General features: G+C 42.6%; 1 protein-coding gene across 8 annotated transcripts in view; it reads left to right on the forward strand.

The window, feature by feature from the left end:
• SYBU (syntabulin) overlaps positions 1-24,498 on the forward strand; it is a 105,982-nt gene that overhangs the window by 68,211 nt on the left and 13,273 nt on the right. For 5 of the 8 annotated variants that reach the window (XM_038745313.1, XM_038745316.1, XM_038745312.1 and 2 more), the window contains one exon: positions 11,736-11,786. The exons of the other annotated variants lie outside the window; for them this stretch is intronic. In XM_038745313.1, coding sequence (XP_038601241.1) covers positions 11,736-11,786 — 51 coding nt within the window. The remainder of the gene's footprint in view (positions 1-11,735; positions 11,787-24,498) is intronic. 8 annotated transcript variants of the gene reach the window in all.

The raw sequence follows: 24,498 nt of genomic DNA on the forward strand, positions 1-24,498 counted from the left end.
GGTAGGGACCATCCCTATACGTTGCCGACTTGTACTTCCCAAGCACTTAGTACAGTGCTCTGCATACACTAAGCACTCAATAAATATGATTGAATGAATAACTTCTCCGAAGGCAAGGACCACACCAATTTTAATGACTACAGAGCAGAGAACAGTACTTTACCCAAATGTGTAATTAATGAATCAGATTTTCCCATTGCCAAAATTATTCTGTAATTGTAAATTGTGAATCTCCTCCAGATAAGTTAAGGTGCTGCATAAGCTTTGTTCACCTCCTTCAGGAGGTCTTCCCAGACTGAGCCCCCCCTTTTCCCCTCCTCCTTCTCCCCTCCCTGTCACCACCCCCGTCCTACCCCCTTTCCCACAGCACTTGTATATATTTGTACATATCTATTACTCTATTTTATTAATGATGTGTATATAACTATAATTCTATTTGTTCTGATGGTATTGACGCCTGTCTACTTGTTTTGTTGTCTGTCTCCCCCCCTTCTAGACTGTGAGCCCATTGTTGGGTAGGGATTGTCTCTATATGTTGCCGATTTGTACTTCTCAAGTGCTTAGTCCAGTGCTCTGCACACAGTAAGCGCTCACTAAATACGATTGAATGAATGACAGTAATACTTTGCTTGACTTTGGCAGTTCTGTGGTTGAGTTCTTGGAAAAGGGACTGCAGACACTGGCTGGAAATTGTTGAGGCCATAGGAAATTGGAGGACTAAATCCTTGAAGTTTCTGGCTTTTCTACTCTGAAAATATTTTTACTTTTGACAAGTGTTTAAGAACAGAACTAAAATAAAATATTTTTACAGTAATTTTTATAAGTAGGCCGTTATGGTTTGAACCAAAATTGAAAACATTTATAAATATAAAAAGTATATTTATAAAAGTATAAAAATAATAAATGTAATTTTTTAAGCCCTGAACAGGAACTTCTGCGATAGCTCCTCACTTCTCAGGGGTTCCTGGGTCATGTGTTGGGGTAGCTGCAATAGCTGGAATGAAATGGCTCATTCTGGCATTATTTTAAAATAGATGGCAGAGATTGTATTGAGCAAAGGATTGCCCTTGTTTTTTAAAAAAGTGTCAAAGGTGGGAAAACAAAATCTTGTTGTAAAATCATGTTGCACCGGATTTTACTAAGTAAATATCTGCCCTCAATGAATTCATATTTAAAACTAATGAAATTTTATGCCAGTGTACTGAGTTAATGAAACTTTCCAAAGAATATAATGTGCTAAAATGCAGTGTCTTAATCCCTGAGAGACTGAGTTATCAGAAATTATTTGGTGATGATAAAGAAAAACCTATATCTATTCTATTTATTTTATTTTGTTAGTATGTTTGGTTTTGTTCTCTGTCTCCCCCCTTTTAGACTTTGAGCCAACTGTTGGGTAGGGACTGCTCTATATGTTGCCAACTTGTACTTCCCAAGCGCTTAGTACAGTGCTCTGCACACAGTAAGCGCTCAATAAATACGATTGATCGATTGACAGCCTAAGGATAAATAATTACAGCATATTTACTAGCAAAATTGCCCCACCTTTTTGCATGTAATTTTTGTAACATTGAAATTGATGGGGCTATTATGGTAGATGGAAAGAATTAAGACCTGAAATAAGGGGAACCAGAGAAAATTCATCCCCTCTTCCAGCCCCACAACACTTAGGTACATATCTGTAATTTATTTATTTATATTAATGTCTGTCTCCCCCTCTAGATTGTAAGCTTGTTGTGGGCAGGGAATGTTTCTGTTTATTGTTATATTGTACTCTTCTAAGCACTTAATACAGTGCTCTGCACACAGTAAGCGCTCAATAAGTGAAATTGAAGGAACAAATGAATTGAATGAAAAAAGAGAAAAGAAAGGAAGGACTAGATGTGAGAGGAAGATTAGAAGGGACTTAAGTCCCTTCCAGTAGACTCTAAGCTCCCTGTAGGCAGGGAATGTGTCTCCCAAATCTATTTTATTGTAATCTTCCATGTGCTTAATACAGTACTGCACATATAGTATGCACTCAATAAATACTGTTGATTGCTATCTCCATTGTACTTACCCAGGTACCACATACAGTAAGCATTTAATAAATTCTCTGTGTCTTTGTTACTCTGTTCTCCCTGTCCTGCCCCTTCTCCTCCCCCTGCATGTTTAGCTATTGGCTATCACTGCTTACAATTATGTAGTTCCAAAAAGAATCTTTTATTTCCTCCTAAAAAATCAGGATGGGGCAGTTAAGAGAATAAGTAGGGTGTTTTCCTACCTTTATTTTTAATCAAAGGCAGATTAGGGAAGAGTGCAAAAAGGACATAGCACAAGAGCCACATTGGTTCACTTAGAAGCAGGGTAGAGACAAAATATGTAAACCACGTGGCAGAATTCAGTTATTCCCAGTTCTCCAAGACCCTCTTGATCAGTTTCATATTTCCTTATGTCTAGAAAGATAATCTAGGCAGTAAACTTGTGGAACCGAGCAAGGATTTATCATTCATTTTTAATGGACTGTACTGAGAGAATCATCCGTCTAAAACATTTCACCCCCTCTTGAGTTCAAAGGATTGCTTTAATATGATCTTATGGTAAACTAACTCTCAAGGAGCAGTATTCTTTTCCATTTAACTCCTAGTTTATAGAAATGTTTCCAAGGTGGATGAAGAAATGAATAATGATAATGAAGCTTTGGCGTACCCAGGCACTGTCTCTACTCCGTCTTCACAGTGCCAAATATTAGACTTGAGCAAGGAATTGGTTCTGTTCCAGGCTATTGTTGTTTGACATTGGGTTCACAGGGTAGTAGGCACTAAACAGAACATATTAAGGGGGCACACTTTTTCTCATGTAAAAGCTTGCAGTTCAAGTTGAGGAGCAGTGTCAGAGGACCTGGGTTCTAATCCTAGCTTTGCCACGTGTCTTCATTCATTCATTCATTGTCAGTCATTTTTATTGAGCACTTACTGTATGCAAAGCACTGTATTATGTACTTGAGAGAGTTCAGTATAACAGTAAACAGACACAGTCCCTGCCTACAATGAGCTTACAGTCTAGTGGGGGAGACAGAAATTAATATAAATAAATAAATTACAGATGTGTACATAAGTGCTGTGAGGCTGGGTGGGGGGATGAATAAAAGGAGCAAGTCAGGGCAATGCAGAAGGGAGTGGGGGAAGAGAAAAGGAGGGCTTAGTGTCTGCTGTGTGACCTTGGGTTAGTCAACTTAACTTCTCTGTGCCTGTTCCCTCACCTGTAAAATGGGGGTTAAATCCTACTCTGTCCTACTTAGACTCTGAACCCCTGTGGGACAAGGACTGTGTCCAACCTGATTAACTTGTATCTATCCCGGCACTTAGACAGTGCTTGGACTTAATAAGTGCTAAAGAAGTACCAAACCTCATTGCCAACAGGGACCGTGCTTACCAACTCCACTGTACTGGACTCTTCCAAGTGCCAGTACAGTGTTCTGCACAGCTCTCTTCCTCCCTTCAAGGCCCTACTGAGAGCTCACCTCCTCCAGGAGGCCTTCCCAGACTGAGCCCCTTCCTTCCTCTCCCCCTCGTCCCCATCTCCATCCCCCCCCTATCTTACCGCCTTCCCTTCCCCACAGCACCTGTATATATGTATATATGTTTGTACATATTTATTACTGTATTTATTTATGTGTTTATTTTACTTGTACATATCTATTCTATTTATTTTATTTTGTTAGTATGTTTGGTTTTGTTCTCTGTCTCCCCCCTTTTAGACTGTGAGCCCACTGTTGGGTAGGGACTGTCTCTATATGTTGCCAACTTGTACTTCCCAAGTGCTTAGTACAGTGCTCTGCACACAGTAAGTGCTCAATAAATACGATTGATTGATTGATTGATGGGAAATGCTCAGTAAATGCCATCAATTGATCATTATTATTAAGGCAGGACATGGCATTCATATAATAATAATGATGGTATCTGTTAAGCACTTACTATGTGACAAGCACTGTTCTAAGCCCTGGGGCAGATGCAAGGTAACCAGGTTGTCCCACGTGGGGCTCACAATCTTAATCCCCATTTTACAGATGAAGTAACTGAGGCACAGAGAAGTTAAGTGGCTTGCCTAAGGTCACACAGCAGACAAGTGGTGGAGGGGGGATTAGAACCCACGTCCTCTGACTCCCAAGCCCGGGCTCTTTCCACTAAATCACTGATTTGGCTTCCCCAGGAAGGAATTGACTTATGTTGGATACTGGGGGCAATAGGGTGGCAGGGGGTAGTTAGGAATAAGACCAAGCTTCCCTCCTTTGGCAGATAGCAGCGGTGAGAAATAGCTTTAGATGGGTACTGCCCACCTGCAGAATTATCCCAAGAAAGACACAATTCTACTGTAACCCTATGTTTTTCTTTCCCTTTTTCCCCAAACTCTCCAGATAATGATCACTTCAGGGTCACAGTTAGTTTGTCAGGACATATTTTGTTTAGACACTCAATTCCATCGGTTCTGTCAAGAAAAGATCATCTCCAGCTCACAACAGTTTACCCAAATAAACTCAGCAGTGTCTTTTGAAGCGAATGTGAATCTGTCTGCTGCCGAGGAGTTTTTTTCTGTTGCCCAACCATAAATTAGATCTCCATCAGCCGACACAGTGGACATGCTGTTGGACACATGACAAGTGAATGAGGGAGAGTGTGGATGGCTCAGTGCAATCAATCACCGCTAACAGAAAAAGCAAATGTTAAGGTGTTTTATCTTCACACTGGCCTTCCATTTTCTATCCTAAACAAAAACCCATGGTAGGTAGTAAGCTGCTGTTATTTTATTGCTTTCTGAAGAGGCAGCATTGTCTCTTGGAAGTAGCTACTTTTTTATAGCATTTATTAAGCGCTTACTATGTGCAAAGCACTGTTCTAAGCGCTGGGGAGGTTGCAAGGTGATCAGGTTTTCCCACGGGGGGCTCACAGTCTTAATCCCCATTTTACAGATGAGGTAACTGAGGCGCAGAGAAGTTAAGTGGCTTGCCCAAAGTCACATAGCTGACAAGTGGCGGAGCTGGGATTTGAACCCATGACCTCTGACTCCAAATCCCGTGCTCTTTCCACTGAGCCATGCTGCTTCTCCTTGAAAGTGATGTGTTCAGTGTAGAAGAGACTTTATTTTCAGCTTCAGCCACCTATATGAATGAAAGCTCAATAAATAGTGTTTTCAGATACCAAAGACATGTGTAAGTACATGAATATTCCACATCAATCATACTGAACGCTTACTGGATGAAGAATGCTGTACTAAGTGCTTGGGAGAGTGCAGTATTACAGGGTTGATAGACATGTTCCCTACTCACAACGAGCTTACAGTCTAGCGGGGGAGACAGACATTAATGTAAATAAGTTACAGATATGTACAAAAGTGCTGTGGGTCTGAGGGAGGGGTGATGAGTCAAGGGAGCAAATCGAAGTGTAAGGGCAGTGCAGAAGGGAGTGAGAAGAAGAAGAAATGAAGGTATTAGCAGGGAAGGTCTCTTGGAGATGTGCCTTCAGTAAGGCTTTGAAGGTGGGGAGAGTAATTGTCCGTCAGATATGAATAGGGAGGACATTTCAGGCCAGAGGCAGGACATGGGTGAGAGGTCAGTGATGACATAGAAGAGATCGAGGTACAGTGAGTAGGATGGCGTTAGAGGAGCGAAGTGTGTGGGCTGGCTTGTAGTAAGAGAGTAGTGACGTCACGTAAGAAGGGGCAAGGTGATGGAGTGCTTTAAAGCCAATGCTGAGGAGTTTTTTTTAGATGTGGAGGTGGATGGGCAATCACTGGAGGTTCTAGAGGAGTGGTGAAACATGGACTGAACAATTTTGTAGAAAACTGATCCTGGCAACAGAGTGAAGTATGGACTGGAGTGGGGAGAGAGAGGGGCAGGAAGGTCAACAGGGAGGTTTTAATACAGTAATTAAGGCAGGAGAGGATAAGTGCTTGGATTAATGTGATTGCATTCATTCATTCATTCAATCATATTTATTGAGCGCTTACTGTGTGCAGAGCGCTGTACTAAGCGCTTGGGAAGTAAAAGTTGGCAACATATAGAGACACTGGAGAAGCAGCGTGGCTCAGTGGAAAGAGCCCAGGCTTGGGAGTCAGAGGTCATCGGTTCAAATCCCAGCTCCGCCAACTGTCAGCTGTGTGACTTTGGGCAAGTCACTTAACTTCTCTGGGCCTCAGTTACCTCATCTGTAAAATGGGGATTAAGACCGTGAACCCCCCGTGGGACAACCTGATCACCTTGTAACCTCCCCAGCGCTTAGAACAGTGCTTTGCACATAGTAAGCACTTAATAAATGCCATCATTATATAGAGACGGTCCCTACCCAACAGCAGGCTCACAGTCTAGAAGATTGCATCTCCTTGGATGAAGTGGAAACGGTGGATTTTAGTAATGTGAAGGCTGAACCGACAGGATTTAGTGACGGACTGAATACGTGGGTTGACTGAGAAAGGTGAGTTGCGGATAATGCCAAGGTTCAGGCTTGTGAGTCAGGAAAGATGGTGGCACTGTCTACAGTGACAGGAAAATCACTGGAAGGACAGGGTTTAGGTGAGAAGATAAGGAGCTCTGTTTTGGACATGTTAAGTTTGAGGGGTTGGTGGGACCTCCAAGTAAAGATGACTTGAAGGCAGGAGGAAATGTGAGATGCCAGAGAGGGAGAGAGATCAATACGAAACAGTCTGGTGCTTACTGTTTGCAGAGCACTGAACTAGTGCTAGGGAGAGTACAATACATTAAGTGAACACAATCCCTGCCTTCAAGGAGTTTACAAGCTAGCAGGGGAGATAAATAAATTTATACCTATCGTATCAGGATTAGTTTGGGATTTATTTCTATTTTTACTTTCTATTATTCCTTAGGAAGATTTCACGTAGGCTTTTTGGAGAAATACAATTGCTAGACAAGGAAGTTCAGGAAGGTGAAATACTCCACCCACTTAGACTGGAAAAGCTTCCTGCCTGAGAGGATATTTAAGGGGGCTTAAAAATACCAAATGCATCAAACATTTGCATGTCACCCTTATACAAACTCAGTGTTAATCTTCCCCTTACTGTTCCAGCTTTTGTTTGGGACAGTTATGTATGTACATTACCTTCAGCTTCAGGTGTACATTAAGGAATAGAGGGGCAGGTTGAAAACTGAAAGTATTTCATCTTTCTGGACAAGATGAACAGATTCTTGTTCTTTATGGAATGGAAGAATATGTGTACAGTCAGTTCTGCCAAAACACGTGTTTTGATTGTACTTTTTGGCTAGAAGGCTGTTGAGCTGAACTCAGCTCACTCCCCCTTTTTTCTTATCCTCACTCCCCTCCCGCTAGCAACCCAGCCTGCACGCTTCACTCCCTCTCAATCCATCAATTGTATTTATTGAGTCCTTAGCTTATGCAGAGCACTGCACTGAGTGCTTGGGAGAATACAATATAGCAGAGTTGGTAGAAATGTTCCCTGCCCACAATTATTTTATGGTCTAGAGGACTGTAATACCTCTAACATCAACCCACTGTCTGTGCCTCACTTTTTTTTTTTGGCCATTGACGCTTTGCTCACGCCATTCCTCTTTCCTGGAACTCCCTCCTATTTCACATCTGGTAGCCACTTCTCCCCTCCTTCAAAGTCCTAATAAAATCACATCTCTTCCAGGAAGCCTTCCCTGACTAAACTCTCATATCCCCATACTATTTTCCCTCCCTACTGCATCCCCAATGTACGAGTCAGTATTCCCTAAGCACTTGGCCATAGCACTTGTGTCCGTATTTTATACTCAGCTGATTCCCCTACCTGAAGTCTGTTTAAACATCTGTCTTCCCTGCTCATTTGTAAGTTCCTCATGGACAGAGAACATTACTACCAACTCTTTTGTATTGTGCTCCTAGTACAGTGCTCTTCACAGAGTAAATGCTCAACACCCGTGATTGATTGATTGCCTGAGGAATTGGGGAATATTCTTCCAAAAGCATGCGCCTGTCTGGATAGAAAAAGATGCCAATTGTGGAAGAATCAGTTTTGCACATATGCATGCTGTTGGTCAACTCATAAACACTGCAACATAATTTATTTTTAACACGAGGTTCTTCAAGAATGCCTCTCTGCGTAAGGTAAAACTGTATTCAGTATATTCCAAGTTTCTGTTTCCTCATCTCAGAATTGACAGCTCTTGCTGAGCAGAGAACTAATAAGTCTGTGCTTTGCTTCCCAGATGGCTGCCTTCAGGTAGAGGGTCTCCTGAGTTTAAAGGAGATGAAAATCAATGGGGATGGATCATCAATAAATAGAATCCCCAGGTCCCCATATGTAAAAATAGCACCCAGCTAAGCACCACTAGTAGCCTACTGATTTCCTGGTGGTATTTTACTGTTTTGCTTTTTTTTCCTCTTACCTGTGCATATTATTTGGACAGCATTATCGAAAGATGGGAAGAAAAGCTGCTGTCAAAAACGTCAGTTGGTACCTGGAAAAGTGTTCATCTTTGAGGCACTTGATTTCTTCCATTTCAGTTTATCATAAAATGGACGGTGACCATTGTTAAATCCAATCTGTGTTTTCAGGTGAAATGTTGCTGGCCTTTGGGAGCAGCTGTGTCCCGTTTCTGGGTTCGGTTCACTTTAACTCTCACTGGGGTTGCTATGGTGCTGGGCAGATTTTCTTCCTTGACCTGTGAATGCAAGGCATTATTAAAGGACCGTCTCTATGGGTACGCTGCTATGAAACTAAACTCCACTGAGAGATGGAAATACACATACTATATCTTTGCAAAAGAAAAAAAAATCAGCCTCTGGTCTTAGCCCTGTGACAATCTCTGAGGCTTTTAAGCAAGCGATGACACTGACACACCAAGCTGGTATACACTTATCTTCATGTGCCAAGAACGCAGGATCAGATTCATTCCTGATAGGTTCTGCCCTTAACCTAACACATCCGTTTTCACTCTTCCTTGCGTGCCATTCAGAATGGTGCAATATCCTTGACCCCATATTTAACTTTTAAAAGCAGTAAGGTTATTTTTTAATCACTTGACTGTACATTCTGCCTACCACCTCATCTGAAAGGTAAATAAAAAGTTCTGGTATTGGAAATCTAGTACTGTCTAAAATTACAAATTCAGTGACTATTAAAGGCTATCGTGCCCAAATTGAGCAGTTTCTGGCCCCCCACATCTGCATTCCCCTCCCGGCTGTGATGCTGTGTGTACACAGATATGGCTTGTTGCTAACTAGCTTTGTGCATATCAATCAGTTTGCACTGGGGAATAGAGGCCCTAGAGCAATAAGAGACCTTTGTGGGGACAGCTGAGACATCTTGTACACCCAGGAAGGTAAACAGATACCATCTACAGGATTGGGGACGAATTAATTATGAGTTTAATTCTCTCTGATCATGTGGACACATTTCATTTTGGTTTCCTGCCCTCCTTGCAGACAAAGAAATCCCAGAGCTTTACGTTTTGCTTGAAGGGCAGGATAGAAAGATTGAGACCCACTGGGGATTTTGTAGTAGGTTATATAGTCATTCATTCAGTCATATTTATTGAGCGCTTACTGTGTGCAGGGCACTGTACTAAGTGCTCCTTATTGCCTGAACATAAGCCATTTCGCTTCCCACTTCTACTTAGGTTGTTTATTCCAAGAGTTAGTAAGTGCCCCGGTTGCTGATGCTGTAGAACACAAAAATGAGTCATCGTAAAGTGTTTTTTTTTAGACTGCTAAGAAAATGTTAATGCATAAAACATTCAAAATCGTTAGTGAAAATGAAAAGAAATAGCAGAGTGACCCTACTCTGTGTAGAAAATGGTGCCGGGCCGTGGTGGGAGCAAATGCAGCAGTGCAGTATGGGCTGATCCTTAGAGATGCACCATGTGGAAGGAACCAGATGCGTTAGTCCGATAAACTGTTTGCAATCACATAAAAAAATTGGTGGTATCTTTGAATGGAGAGCCATTGGAATATTGATATGTCGTTATCCCTTTTATTCTGTGTGTGTGTGTGTGTGTGTGTGTGTGTGTGTGTGTATATGATCTACTACTTGGTTGTTTCTCCCATTAGAAAAATAACAATAATTATTATCATTATCATCATCAATCGTATTTATTGAGCGCTTACTATGTGCAAAGCACTGTACTAAGCACTTGGGAAGTACAAATTGGCAACATATAGAGACAGTCCCTACCCAACTTGTTAAGTGCTTACTACGTGCCAGACACTGTTCTAAGCGCTGGGGTAGATACAAGATAATCAGGTCAGACATACAGTCCATGTCCCACATGAGGCACACAGTCATGATCCCCATTTTATAGATGAGGTAACTGAGGCACAGAAAAGTTAAGTGACTTGCCCAAGGTCACACAGCAGACAGGTGGTGGAGCCGGGAGTAGACCTCAGGTCCTTCTGACTCCCAGGCTTGTGCTCTTTCCACTAGGCCATGCTGATCCCTTACCCATTCATTCAATCATATTTATTGAGTGCTTACTGTGTGCAGAGCACTGTACCCCTTTGTGTGTGTGTGTGTATGATCTGCTTACCTGTTTTTTTTCTCCCATTAGATAGATTTTGAAGCTTCTCAAGGACAAGGACCGTGCCTTTAAGTAATAGTTATAATAACAGTGGTATCAATGCTTATTTTGTGGTAAGCACTAGGCGGTGGGGGGCAAAACAAGAAAATCAGATTGGATACAGTCCTACATAGGGTTCATGGTCTAAGTAGGAGGGAGAACAGGTAATTTTTCATCTTCTGAAAAGTGCTTCCCAGTGGCTAGTACATTACACCTCACACGGTAGAAACTCAACTACTGTTGCTGAAGATATTCGCTTGGTATTTTTTGAATTGAATTTGTGATCATTCCACTCAGCCTGGCATAATAAACAGCATTGTTTAAAATACTGGGGTTTACATTTCTAATATGTTGGTATGAAATGTGATCATCTCACTGCTTAAAGGGATATTGTTAAGGGGTGTCTAACATTTCCAAAGTAAATGAATGTAGATACAAGTGACTGAATGATCCAGTTGGCTCTAAATGTCAGTTTGGCTTACCCACCTGCTTTAGCGGAGCTGGTTGTAATTATGGGATGGGCTACCTCGAGCCCAATTTACTGAAAGCAGGGTGGAAGATGAGGCAGCCCTACTCATCACAGGAGTGGGATTGTGATGTCCGAGAACCACTAAAGTGACCACTTCCTCTTTTTGCTCTCTCTTCTCCTACCTTCAACCCTGGGAACCTGGAGAAAGATTTATCAAGTCTTCCCTTCTGATCCCCTTAACTCTATCACCTGCAGTTTGGGAACCAAACTGCACACTGACAGAGGAACACACCTCCACAGTGAAAAGATCTTGCGGGTCCTGGGAACTTATACCAAGGTGGTGGATAAAAAGGAACCAGAGGTCAAAGCCCCAAAACATATGATTTATGGGGTCTCTGGGAGAGGGACAGCTCAATTTTAGGCTAAACTTAACCTTCTTTTCTCCAAAAATATTTCCTCCTTTGATGGGTCTGTGCAAAATGTCTCTATTTTATGGGGCCTCTCCCCATTTTCCTTTGTTCCGATCCAGTGTGACATCGTAGCCAAGCAAAACATGAAACAAGGCCATATGTAAGGACTGGTGTTGATTTAAAAGTGCGTGAAGAGCTGACCTAGTTTATATTTTGCAGCTAAGTCTTTTTTTTTTTTTTGGTTCCACTTCATTTCCATTTTCCATTTCTCTTTCCTGGCATCTTCTGCTCTTCCCATCTGCTGTCCCAGGGAGGAATAGCAACAGAGGCAGCACCAACTCGTCTTGGAGGAAAAACATTTGTGAGTTGTGGTTTGATTGCATCCTCTAGAGGTTGGAAACTTGGAATGAATTTCTCTGTGGATGTGCTGAATGCAGATGGGGGTAAATGCATGTTGCTGAGCAGACTTCCAGGTGGGGAATACTGGTCGGATCATCCAATTAGAAGGAAACACCTTTATCAAGGTGTCGTTCAAGGGCCTCAGCCACCTTCTTTGTAAGTTATCCCCCAATCGGCATGACCTCTTTATTCTTCTGAGACTTAAAGTAATGTGTCCCTTGTGGTGTTATGGCCCTAAACCCATGTGCTGTAAATTAATGGTGTCATTAGTCTTGCATAATTCGACCAATCAGGTGTCAGTTTTGTGTTGTTTGCTTGGCATGCCTTTGTGTTGTCGTGTGGATTTGGGGTGGGGAAGATTTGGAGAAGCTAATGAGAGATTGTATCATCCCACAGTAGTAGGTGGCTTGATTTACTCTTGAGATTTTTGGGCATCGGGAGTTGTTGGACAAATAAAAATTTCCCCTTTCTCTCTGAAAGTTGACAGTGCCCAAGGGAAATGGATGTTCTCTCTCCGAGGTCCCTCCCAATGGTGCTGCAAGATGAACTAAGAGACAAAGTGTAGAAAAAATGGAAAGGACACATGCCTGGGAGTCAGAGGACCTGGGTTCCAAACCAGCTGTTCCAGTTACCTGTTGTGTGACCTTGGGAAAGTCACTTAATTGCTCTGTGCCTCAGTTTCCTCGTTTGTAAAATGGAGAGTCAGTAGCTGTTCCCCCTCCACCTTAGACTGTCAGGCCCACGTGGGATAGGGATTGTGTTTGGCTTAACACAGTGCTAATGACAGTGTTCGGCACTTGGGAAGCATTAAATACCACATTTTCTATTATAAAGAGAGTTTAATATCCTGCTTCTGGGTTTTGGCATAGTTTTTTTTTGATCAAAATCTGTGTTTAGAGGAAAAGGGAAGACACTCACCCTAGGACCACATTGAGGGAAAAGTGTGTTCTTTGATAATTTTTGGTAGAGACATCTCTCTTTGACCTAGGGCATGCTGAATGCAAAAAAAAAACCCAACAACTCAAGGCTAATGAGGATTGTGTCCAACAGACAAGGTGGCATTTCTGAATCTGCGGTGGATCCCACCACAAACTTCCAGGCCTCCGCAAATGTTCTGTTCAGAAGGGCCAACTTTTTCATTTTGAGATGAAGGGCAAATGAGGGCAAGGATTTTAGTGGCAGGGGATGAACGAGGACTGAGAAGCAGCATGGCATAATGGATAGAGCCCAGGCCTGAGAGTCAAAAGGGTTCTAATCCCAGCTCCACCACTTGCCTGCTGTGTGATCTAGGGCCAGTCACCTCACTTATCTGTGCTTCAGTTGCCTCATCTGTAAAATGGGGATTAAGACTGTGAGCCCCATTTGGGACAAGGACTGTTTCTAACCTGATTAGCTCATTTCTGTCCCAGTGCTTAATACAGTGCCTGGCACCTGGTAAGCACTTAACAAATACCATAAAAAAGAGGACTGGGAGGGAGAGGCTTCAAAGAGCTCACAGGTCTGTTTGGGGTCTTACTAACCCTCACTGGAAACTCTCAGGTCTTATCAGAAACGGTGGATGATGAAGTCTGGGAGCCCATCTCAAATGGCTGGGGGGCATGGGGGACTGGTGGGGGGGGGGTGCATCACTTCCATGGTCCCTGCGGAGGGGCTACTAGGTGATTATTGGCAGCATCTGAGCCTTTTCACCCCCTGTCCACACGCTCGGGGTCTCCAGGCAGAAGCTGGAATCCCAGCAGGTGGAGATGGACGCGAGGAGGTACGGACTTCTTGAGCCAAGGGTGCAGATGGCCATTGGCCTACTTTCCATCTAGTAAGGGGGCACGAAGGAGAACAGTTTCATCACAAAAATGAGCTACCTGTAAGAATATTTACTGCCCGCTGCTTTTTGGCTCTCATGTGCTGAAATGTGAAAGCAGTCCTGGTTGCAAAAATAGCTCTTAAAGGATGGCTCAGGACTCAAAGCACCTGGTAATCAGGGCACAGGCAGAATCCATGAAATGTCACCCGGTAGCCCTGTGTGTGTGGATCTGCTGTTATTTCTCTGAATAAATTTGAGACAAGCAGATCACTCTGATGAAGGCATTCCATAAAAAGAGATGAAAATGGAGAGGAAAGAATAAATTCAACACCAACAAATGTGTGGGGCCAATGGAGAATCCTGAAGGCCAAATAGAGTTTTTATATCAGGGCAGGGACTGTGTCTACCCGTTATCTTGTATCTAACCCAGCACTTAGAACAATGCTTGGCATATAGTAAGTTCACTATTACTAGTATTATAACATCCTAATGATTTTAGTCCAAAATATCAAGGTCCTAGCTGACCAATCAGTACTTGGAGTATTTCAGGCACGAGGCTCTGTTGAAGTCTGAACTGAAGCATCATTATGTTGTGAAACTGCTGGCTGTATTTCAGTACCTTTAATCCGTGACAAAAACCAGGACTGAACAATCAGTGAGTCACGTTGCTTTTCTTTGGAAAAAAAAGAAGTCTGTTTTCCTTTCTGAGTTAGGAAGTTCACAAATTGTTTTATTGCTAGAAGGGCAGTTTGGGCTGAACAAGATGATGGTGCAACCTTCCTGATTTACCACTTTTGACTCTATATTTGCCTATCACCCAGCAACATTCATCAGATTGCCACCTGTGCTCCAAATGGTCTATTCAAGAGTCTACAAAGAAGCATTATTGCTCTCCTGCCCTATTCATATTGGTCCAGTGTATGTACTTTAATGGATTATGGGCCTTTTTCATAATCACCTGGCATGTCAGCTTATGTTGAACGTGTTCTCTGCTATCTCGTAATTACTGTCACCCACCATCCAGTGCACGGCTCCGTGTTGCTATTTTCCTGACATTTTCCCACGCGGCACTCTAGCAGATGGCATTTCCCCTTTTTCTGAAGTTTGCTCCCTCTAATGTAAATCTGAATTAAATCTCACCCCATTAAGTTTTGCCATTTCTCCAAAGCTTTCTCCCTTGATTACTTTCCATAGACTGAGATTGGGCAAATATACTTATTTTCAGGATGTAGTTTGGTGCCATTTGTTGAAAGAGGTATTTTTAGGGGGCACTGACAAGGTTTTATTGTAGTGTGCCGTCTCTGGGAAATAATCTATCCTGGCACTTAGAACAGTGCATTGAAACATAGTAAGTGCTTAACAACGTAGTAAGTGCACGGGTGATGTGGGGTTGGCACATAGCGTGCCCACCAGTGTGCCCCGTTTACCCGGGAGGACATGTGGGTGGATGAGGGGAAGTGGAGCGTGAGAGGTTTTAGTACAAGTGCTCAGCATGGCCTAGTGGATGGAGCATGGGCTTGGAAGTCAGAAGGACCTGGGTTCTAGTCCTCCCCCTGCCACTTGTCTGCTGTGTGACCTTGGGAAAATCACTTCACTTATCTCTGTGCTTCAGTTACATCAGCTGTAAAATAGTGATTAAGACTGTGAGTCCCATGTCGGAAATGGACTCTGTCCAGCCAGCTTACCTTGTATCTACCCCAGTGCATAGAATAGTGTCTAACACATAGTAAGTGTTAATACCATTAAAAAAAAAAATGAATACCACTCATTGATTGAGGCCAGTCTCGTGGGCCATGCCCAAATACGCAGCAAATCTCCAATTTGATAATCCGTTAGTAATTGTCGTTTCTTCAGTTCCGCTAAAGATGACTCTACCCATTCACTTTCCATTGTGAAGATTGAGAGATCAGCTCAGTACCTGTTTAAAAAATGAAAATTGTGTTAGAATCATCCTTATAATTAATCAAGCAACTCATTCGCTTTTGGGAGACGTTTTTCAATGCAATACTTTTATCCTCTCAGGGAAAAAAAAGGCTGCTTGCAAATTGTTATCCAGAATGTGGATGTGGTTTCTCACAGCCATTTTGTGAACCTTTTGTTGAATTGTATTTGGGACAGTTGCTGCTCATTTAATTTTCTGCTCTGTACTACAGGTAAGTCATAATTAATTTATTAAAACTAAGGTGGACCTAATTATATAAATATTCATGTATTTTGTTGCTTGAAAAGTATGCTAAATGGCTCGGTTGCCTGATTTAAAATCTACTGAATTGGTTCCAGATTTTGCAGAAGGCCACAATTAGACTTTCTGAACCTCAGAAAATAAAACTAAACTTGCACTGAATCCTAACCATCTCTGATTATATTAACTGATAGGGAGCTACATATCACATAATCAAAGCAGGAGGATGATAAGGTTGCTCAAGGGCTGCTGGCATTGTGACACAGCCGGATTGCATTTGCAGAGATTATTAAAGAAATAAACTGAGGATTCAGTGTTAGATTTGAAATATATACATGGAGAAGCCACTTTTTCAGAGGTATGTTACGATGTGCAATTAGCAATTTTAGATTATCTTCTAGACTGTGAGTCTGTTATGGGCAGGGATTTTTGCTATTTCAATCAATCGTATTTATTGAACGCTTACTATGTGCAGAGCAATGTACTAAGCGCTTATTGTTTGTTGCTGAAGTGTACTTTCCAAGTGCTTAGTACAGTGCTCCGCACACAGTAAGTGCTCAATAAATATGATTCAATGAATGAATGAATGTACAAGCCCATAACATTTAGGTGTGAGTGTTTGACAGCCAGCCAAATGCTGCTGAGGAAAGGAATTCAGCTACATGACCCTGGTATTTACCTGGTATCGGAAATGCCTGAAGGGTTGGCAATAGTATGCTTATAATTATAATTATTGTACTTGATAAATGCTTATTTTGCTTATTTTGTGTCAAGGACTGTTCTAAGCGCTGGGGTAACTACGAGTTCATTCATTCCTTCAGTTGTATTTATTGAGTGCTTACTGTGTGCAGAGCACTGTACTAAGCACTTGGGAAGTACAAGTTGGCAACATATAGAGACGGTCCCTACCCAACGAGGGGCTCACAGTCTAGAAGGGGGAGACAGACAATCAGGTTAGACAGAGCCCATGTCCCACATGGGACTTACAATCTAAGTTAAAGGGAGAACCGATTTTGAATCCCCAATTTACAGATGAGGGAACTGAGCCATCGACAAGTTACGTGACTTGACTGTGGTCACCCAGCAGGCAAGGGGCGAAGCCAGAATTAGAACTCAGGTCCTCTAACTCCCAGGCCCATGGTTTTTCCAATAGGCAAAACTGCTCCCCCTGCTCAGGCCGAAGGAAGTAATACAAGGCCTTCCCAGACTGAGCAGGAGGCCTTCCCAGACTGAGCCCCTTCCTTTCTCTCCCCCTCGTCCCCCTCTCCATCCCCCCATCTTACCTCCTTCCCTTCCCCACAGCGCCTGTATATATGTATACATGTTTGTACATATTTATTACTCTATTTATTTATTTATTTTACTTGTACATATCTATTCTATTTATTTTATTTTGTTAGTATGTTTGGTTTTGTCTCCCCCTTTTAGACTGTGAGCCCACTGTTGGGTAGGGACTGTCTCTATATGTTGCCAATTTGTACTTCCCAAGTGCTTAGTACGGTGCTCTGCACACAGTAAGCGCTCAATAAATACAATTGATGATGATGATGATGAAGGAAGCAAACTGTCTCATTTCTTACATCTCAGCCTTGTCATTTGAAGAAGCCCCACAGTACTTATCATTCAATCAACTGGTGGTATGTATTGAGCACTGCCTGTGTGGAGAGTACTACACTAAGCACTTGGGAGAGTACAATGGAAGAGAGTTGGTAGAGGCACATTCCCTGCCCTCAACAAGCTTCCAGTCTACAGTGTAGGTACTCTTATATACATATTCAGAATTTACTTGTATTAAAGTAAATTCCCACCTAGACTGTGGGAATTTCCTTGTGGCTAGGAAATGAGTTTACCAACGCTGTTGTATTGTATTCTCCAAAGGCTTAATACAATGCTCTGCACACAGAATGTGCTCAATAAATACCATTGATTCGTGGCTTTGGCATCCTGCGTTCTGTGGACATTAGGCCCTTCTCATCATCATCATCATCATCATCATCAATCGTATTTATTGAGTGCTTACTATGTGCAGAGCACTGTACTAAGCGCTTGGGAAGTACAAAGTGGCAACATATAGAGACAGTCCCTACCCAACAGTGGGCTCACAGTCTAAAAGGGGGGAGACAGAGAACAAAACCAAACATACTAACGAAATAAAATAAATAGGATAGATATGTACAAGTAAAATAAATAAATAAATAGAGTAATAAATATGTGCAAACACATATACATATATACAGGTGCTGTGGGGAAGGGAAGGAGGTAAGATGGGGGGGATGGAGAGGGGGACGAGGGGGAGAGGAAGGAAGGGGCTCAGTCTGGGAAGGCCTCCTGGAGGAGGTGAGCTCTTCTCTTGACATTAGGGCTGATTTCTCTAATTCCTAACTCCAGGAGTTATAATCGATGGTATTTATTGAGTGCACACCATGAGTAGAGCACTGTACTAAGTGCTTGGGAGAGTCCAATACAACAGAAATAGCAGTCACATTCCATGTCTATAATGAGTTTAGAGGCTAGACAGTCAATCTCATTTATTGGGTGCTTATTGTGTGCAGAGAACTTTGCTAAGTGCCTAGGATAGTACAGTATAACAAACACGCTCCCCACAATGAGTAACAGTCTAGAAAGGAAAACAGACATTAATATAAATAAATTATGGTTATGTACATGATGGTACATACTCTTTTAGAAAGCAGCGTGGCTTGGTGGAAAGAGCACAGACTTTGGAGTCAGTGGTCATGGGTTCATATTCTGGCTCTGCCAGTTGTCAGCTGTGTGACTTTGGGCAAGTCACTTAACTTCTCTGTGCCTCCATTCCCTCATCTGTAAAATGGGGATTAAGACTGTGAGCCCCACGTGGGACAACCTGATCACCTTGTAGCCCCCCAGCACTTAGAACAGTGCTTTGCACATAGTAAGCACTTAATAAATGCATTATTATTATAATTATACTCTCTAGAACATAAGCTTGTTGAGGGTAGGGAGCATATCTCTTCCAACTTTGTTTTATTGTACTCTCCAAGTTTAGTACAGTGCTGTGCACACAGTAATTGCTCAATATATACCATTGATTGATTGATTATGTAGTCTTTCGCAAAGTCGTGTTATTGACCAATCAGAGCATCTGAATTTTTAATATTTTTATTAATAGAAGACACAGGATTGTTAATCTCTCTTTCAAGACACATACAGATCATTAGCAGATCATGACAAAAACATCTCTCAGTCCCAACTTGTTGGCTGGGAGATAGGGTGCAAAATATTCTTCAAAGTGTTGTAGCCCTGAGAGTAGCATATAAATGGAATATGAGATTATATATACAATATTAATTAATTGAATATAACATGATACTAGAACACATTTTTCTATTAATATCTTTTCCCAGAGAGCAAAATAATATTTACCAATTAACCTCCCAAAGAGAAAAGCAGATTTATCCCTTCCTCTTAGACTTTTTACTTTTACCTTAAAGTCAGAGACCAATTTTTTAATTGGCTTATTATGTGCCAGGCACAGTACTAATTGCTGGGGTAGAGGCAAGCTAACCAGGTTGGACACAGTCCGTGTCCCACATGGGGCTCACAGTTTTAATCCCCATTTTAAAGATGAGGTAACTGAGGCACAGAGAAGCTAAGTGACTTGCCTAAGGTCACAGCAGACAAGTGGCAGAGCCGAGATTAGAACCCAGGTCCTCTGACTGCCAGACCTGTGCTCTTTCCACTGGGCAGCACTGCTTATCTTGAGAGAATTATAATCAAAATTTCATGTTCTCAATCTTTTGCAAAAAAAAAGTTGAAATCAGAAAGATTGAAAAATAACTTGTCCCTAAGCTGTACTCCCCTATGGCCAGTTGCAACCCATAATGCGTCAGGTGCTGCTCTATGCCTTGAAGAGTTAACCACCTCACCTTCAGTCAATCAGTCAATCGTATTTATTGAGCGCTTACTGTGTGCAGAGCACTGTACTAAGCGCTTGGGAAGTACAAGTTGGCAACATATAGAGACAGTCCCTACCCAACAGTGGGCTCACAGTCTAGAAGACCTTCACCCTACTCTCCTACCATCTTCCAGTGAGTATTATTGTGGTAGCATAGGTGCTATGCAGAGAGAGTGACATCATTCAATTAACCCATCAATACTAGTAGTATTAGTTGAGCATGTTTAATGCATGCAGAGCACTCTATGGAGTACTGATAAACAGAGTTAGACATAATCCTTTTCCTCAAGGAACATAGGGGACATGGAGTATGTCCAACCTGATTACCTTTTATCTATCCCAGCGCTTTGTACAGTGCCTGGCACATAGTAAGCACTTTATAGATGCCATAAAAAAGGACCATACAGTCTAATAGGGAGGCAGACACTAAAATAAATTACATGTAGGGGGAGGCAACAAAGTTTACAGATAGGTACACAGGTGTTTCAGGGATGTAAGTTCTCCAGTGCTTAGGTGATGGCGAAATGTTGAAGTGGCGGTTATCAATCAGTCAGTTGTATTAACTGAGCACTTACTCTTTGCAGAGCACTATATTAAGTGCTTGGGAAAGTATAGTATAACAGAGTTCAAAGGCATGTTCCCTGCCCACAGTGAACTTACAGTCTAGAAGGGGAGACAGACATTAATATAAATTATTGATATGAACATAAGTGCTGTGGGGCTAGAGGGGTGAATAAAGAGCACAAATCCAAATGCACGGGAGATGCAGAAGGAAGTGGGAGAAGAGGAAATGAGGGTATAGTCAGGGAAGGACTCTTGGAGGAGATGTGGCTTTGAAGGTGGGGAGAGTGATTATCGGATATGAAAAGGGAGGGTGTTCCAGTCCAAAGGCAGGACATGGGCGAGGGGTTGGTGGTGAAATAGATGAGATCAGAGTAGAGGAGTAAAGTAGAAGGGGGCAAGGTAATTTAGTGCTTAAAAGCCAATGGTAAGGAGTTTCCCTTTGATACGGAGGTAGATTGGCAACCATGGAGGTTTTTGAAGAGTGAGGAAACAAGAACTGAATTTTTTTATAGAAAAATGATCTAGGCAGCAGAGTTAAGTGTGGACTGTAAAGGGGAGAGACAGGAGATAGGGAGGTCAGCAAGGAGGCTGATGTAATAAAGGATAAGTGTTTGGATTAATATGGTAGTAGTTTGGGCGGAGAGGTATGGTGAAGGTTGAATATTGAATATGTGGATTGAATGAGAGAGATGAGTCGAAGGTAACACCAAGGTTGCGGGCTTGTGAGATGGGATGGGAGGATGATGGTACTGTCTACAATGATAAAGTCCCAGGGACGGCAGGGTTTGGGTGGGAAGATAAGGAGTTCTGTTTTGGTCAGGTTAGGTTTGAGGTGTCGACGGGATATCCTGAAAGTAGGGGGAAAGAGAGGGAGAGATCAGGGATGGAAATAGGTTGGAACTTTGAAAGAGAAATCAGGGAAACTCCCCTGGAGGAAATATGATTTTAGAAGGGCTTTGAAGATGGGGAGAGCAATGGTGCAAACAAGAGATTATAGCAGAGCCTAATGGATTGTAGTGGGAGAGAAGTGGTGGTTAGTAGTGAAGAGAAAGTTGGTTGATTGCCTTAAAATTTTGAGTTTTTGTTTGATACAGAAAGGTATTGGCAACCATTGGAGGTCTTTGAGGACTGGGGAGCTGTGCACAGAGCTAACTTTTGGAAAGATGATCTCAGCAGCAGAGTGAAGTATTGACTGGAGAAGGGAGAAACTAATGCAATAGTCAAGGCCAGATAAGAGAAGTGTTTTGACCACCGGGGTGTTGGTTTGAATGGAGAGGAAGATGTGGATTCTGGAGTTGTTGATGTAGAACTGACAGGATTTGATACCTGACTGAATATGGAGATTGAAAGAGAGAGAGAGAGAGGTGTCAAGGATAATGCCAAGGTTGCAGCCTTGAGAGAAAGAGAGGATGGTGGTGGTGTCATCAGTGATGGGAAAGTTGGGGAGAAGAGGATTTTTTTTAATGGTAGTTGTTAAGCACTTGCTGTGTGCCAGGCACTGTACTAAGCGCTGAGGTAGATACAAGCTAATCAAGTTGGGCACAGTCCACAGGGGGCTCACAGTCTTAATCCTCATTTTACAGATGAGGTAACCGAGGCACAGAGAAGTTGTGGCTTGCCCAAGGTTACGCAGCAGGCAAGTGGTGGAATGGAATTAGTACCCAGGTCCTTCTGACTTCCAAGCTTGTGTTTTTTCCACTAGGCCATGTTGCTTCTCATTTTGAATTTGGGAGGGAAGATGAGAAGTTCCATTTTAGATATGTTGAACTTGAGGTGCCAATGGGAATGAAAACCACCAAGGATCACAGCATTAAGGAAGAGAAATACAATAGGGACTACTGCAACATCGACTGACTGTGCTGAGATAATAATAATAATTGTAGTATTTGTTAAGCCCTTACTGTGTACCAGGCACCGAACTAAGTGCTGTGGTGGATACAAGCGAATCTGTTTTTTGGTACAAATCTAATGGAGCTTAGTCGGAAGTACACTGCCACCCAGCCAAGCCCAGCTGAGCAGACTGTAAGCTTGCGAGGGTCTGAAGCATGAGCAAAGCAAAACCTCAACCTCTTGGAGTTGTACCAACCCTCTGCTGAATCAGAGCATCCCCAAATTACTTCCCTTCCCCTCTCCAACCCTCACTTTGTGGGGCCTTGATACTAATCTGTCCACTGGAAGTAGTATGATGGGGTTCTGAGAGAAAACCATAGAAATAAAAGACATGGTCTCTGCCTTCAAGAAGCTTACAGTGTAACAGAGAGAAGCTCACGGGCACATGAATGCTGCCCATGCCTGTGACGAATAGTGGAAAAAAAGCGAATTCTATCAAGGAGGCGCTTCCTTTGATCTATTTGTCTTGTAGCAGAGATACAAGTGTTATATGTAAGCAAGAGGCCCTCCTTCCCTCTCAGTCCTCCGTATGTTTTCATCTTAATGATGTCAATGTTCTTTCACAGAACACTCTGATCTTATCCCCAAATTTCCTCTAAAAGTGAGTCAGAGAAGCCCAGCATTCAGTGGAGATGTAGTGTAAGGTTTGCTGTTAAAAACCTACTCCTTGGAATTACTTTTCTCCAATTGCATTCAGGAACCTCGCCAGCAAAGAGCCTGTCTACCGAATCTGTTTGGAAGCCAAAATCCTTTCAGCATGCGGAACTGTAATTTTACTCTTCCATTCCAAGCTGTTCCTTAAATGTCTGTGCTTGGCCACCATAATGCAAATGGGCCCTCTCTCCTTCCTGAAGAACTTTAAATAAGCATTCTGTCAAAACCTAGTACCTTTCCTTGCTCTTAATCCCCTTGGTCTGTGGAAAGAGGGCCAGACCCAGGTAAGCTTGTGGGTCACTTCCACCAAGCAAGAACTTGAGTGGTGTGGGGTTTATTTTGACAGGGTCAAAAAGCTTGTGCTTCTTCTAGCTCCTCAAGGGCAGGGAACCAGGTCTTTTACTGCTCTTGTCCTAAAATGCATAACATTGCTCTACATCTTGTAGATCCTCAGTAAATGCAGTGCTCGGCACCCATCAGGCACTCAGGGAATACCTACGAATGAATGTATCAATCAGTGATATTTATTAGCACATTGTATACAGTGCACTGAATGAAGTGCTTGGGAAAGTACAATGCAGCAGAGTTGGTAGACATGATCTGTGTCCATGGGAAACCTACGGCTTGAGTGAAGGAGGAGTTAGCAGTGTGTTCAGCTGTGGAACAGATCCAGCTGATGTAGTGGGAAACATTTATGGCATGAAACTGAGAAGCAGCATGGCTGCTGAGAAGCAGCGTGGCTCAATGGGAAGAGCACGGGCTTTGGAGTCAGAGGTCATGGGTTCAAATCCCAGCTCCGCCACTTGTCAGCTGTGTGACTTTGGGCAACTTCTCTGGGTCTCAGTTCCCTCATCTGTAAAATGGGGATGAAGACCGTGAGCCCCCCGTGGGACAATCTGATCACCTTGTATCTCCCCCAGTGCTTAGAACAGTGCTTTGCACATAGTAAGCGCTTAATAAATGCCATTATTATTATTATTATTGTTATGAAACTACCCGGATGGGAATCTGAAGCCTGGGCCCCATCAGGGAGCACGAGAATGATCAGAATCTGTTGATTCCCATCGATTCCACATTTTTCATGGCCGTATGATTGGTTTGATTGTAATGGCTGCATTTTTGTTTTACAAGGTCTGTTGAGTGGGGTTTTTAGAATGTGTCTAATTAAATCAAATCTCCCGCTAATTTCATAGCCTTAATAGTTGTTCTGGCCAGTGGACCCCCCTGCTCTTTAAGTACTTAAAAGTCAAGGGGTGTCCTGTGGGCATTGCTGTCTCCCTGTCTCTACCAGCTTGCCCCCTACACTTACTTGTCTCATTAGACAAGCATTGAAGGAGGAGGAGGAGGTTTCTTCCCTCTTGTCTCTGCCAGCTCATTGCTGGGGAGGGTGTGGTGGTTGGGGAGGGAGTCCCTACTGTCATAGACCCCACCGGGGAAACTCAGGAGAAAGTCTGCTTTGATCCAGTTTTGGTTTTCTGTCACTAGTATGCCCTATTTAAATTTTGACTCAAAATAGTTTTGGGTTTTTTTATGGTATTAAGCACTATACTAAGCTCTGAGATAAAGCTACTCAAGTTGGACATAGTCTATATCCCACATGGATTCATAGTCTTAGGCCCCATTTTATAGATGAAGTAACTGAGGCACAG

Source organism: Tachyglossus aculeatus, chromosome 4, assembly GCF_015852505.1.
Source record: "Tachyglossus aculeatus isolate mTacAcu1 chromosome 4, mTacAcu1.pri, whole genome shotgun sequence".
Classification (NCBI taxonomy): domain Eukaryota; kingdom Metazoa; phylum Chordata; class Mammalia; order Monotremata; family Tachyglossidae; genus Tachyglossus; species Tachyglossus aculeatus.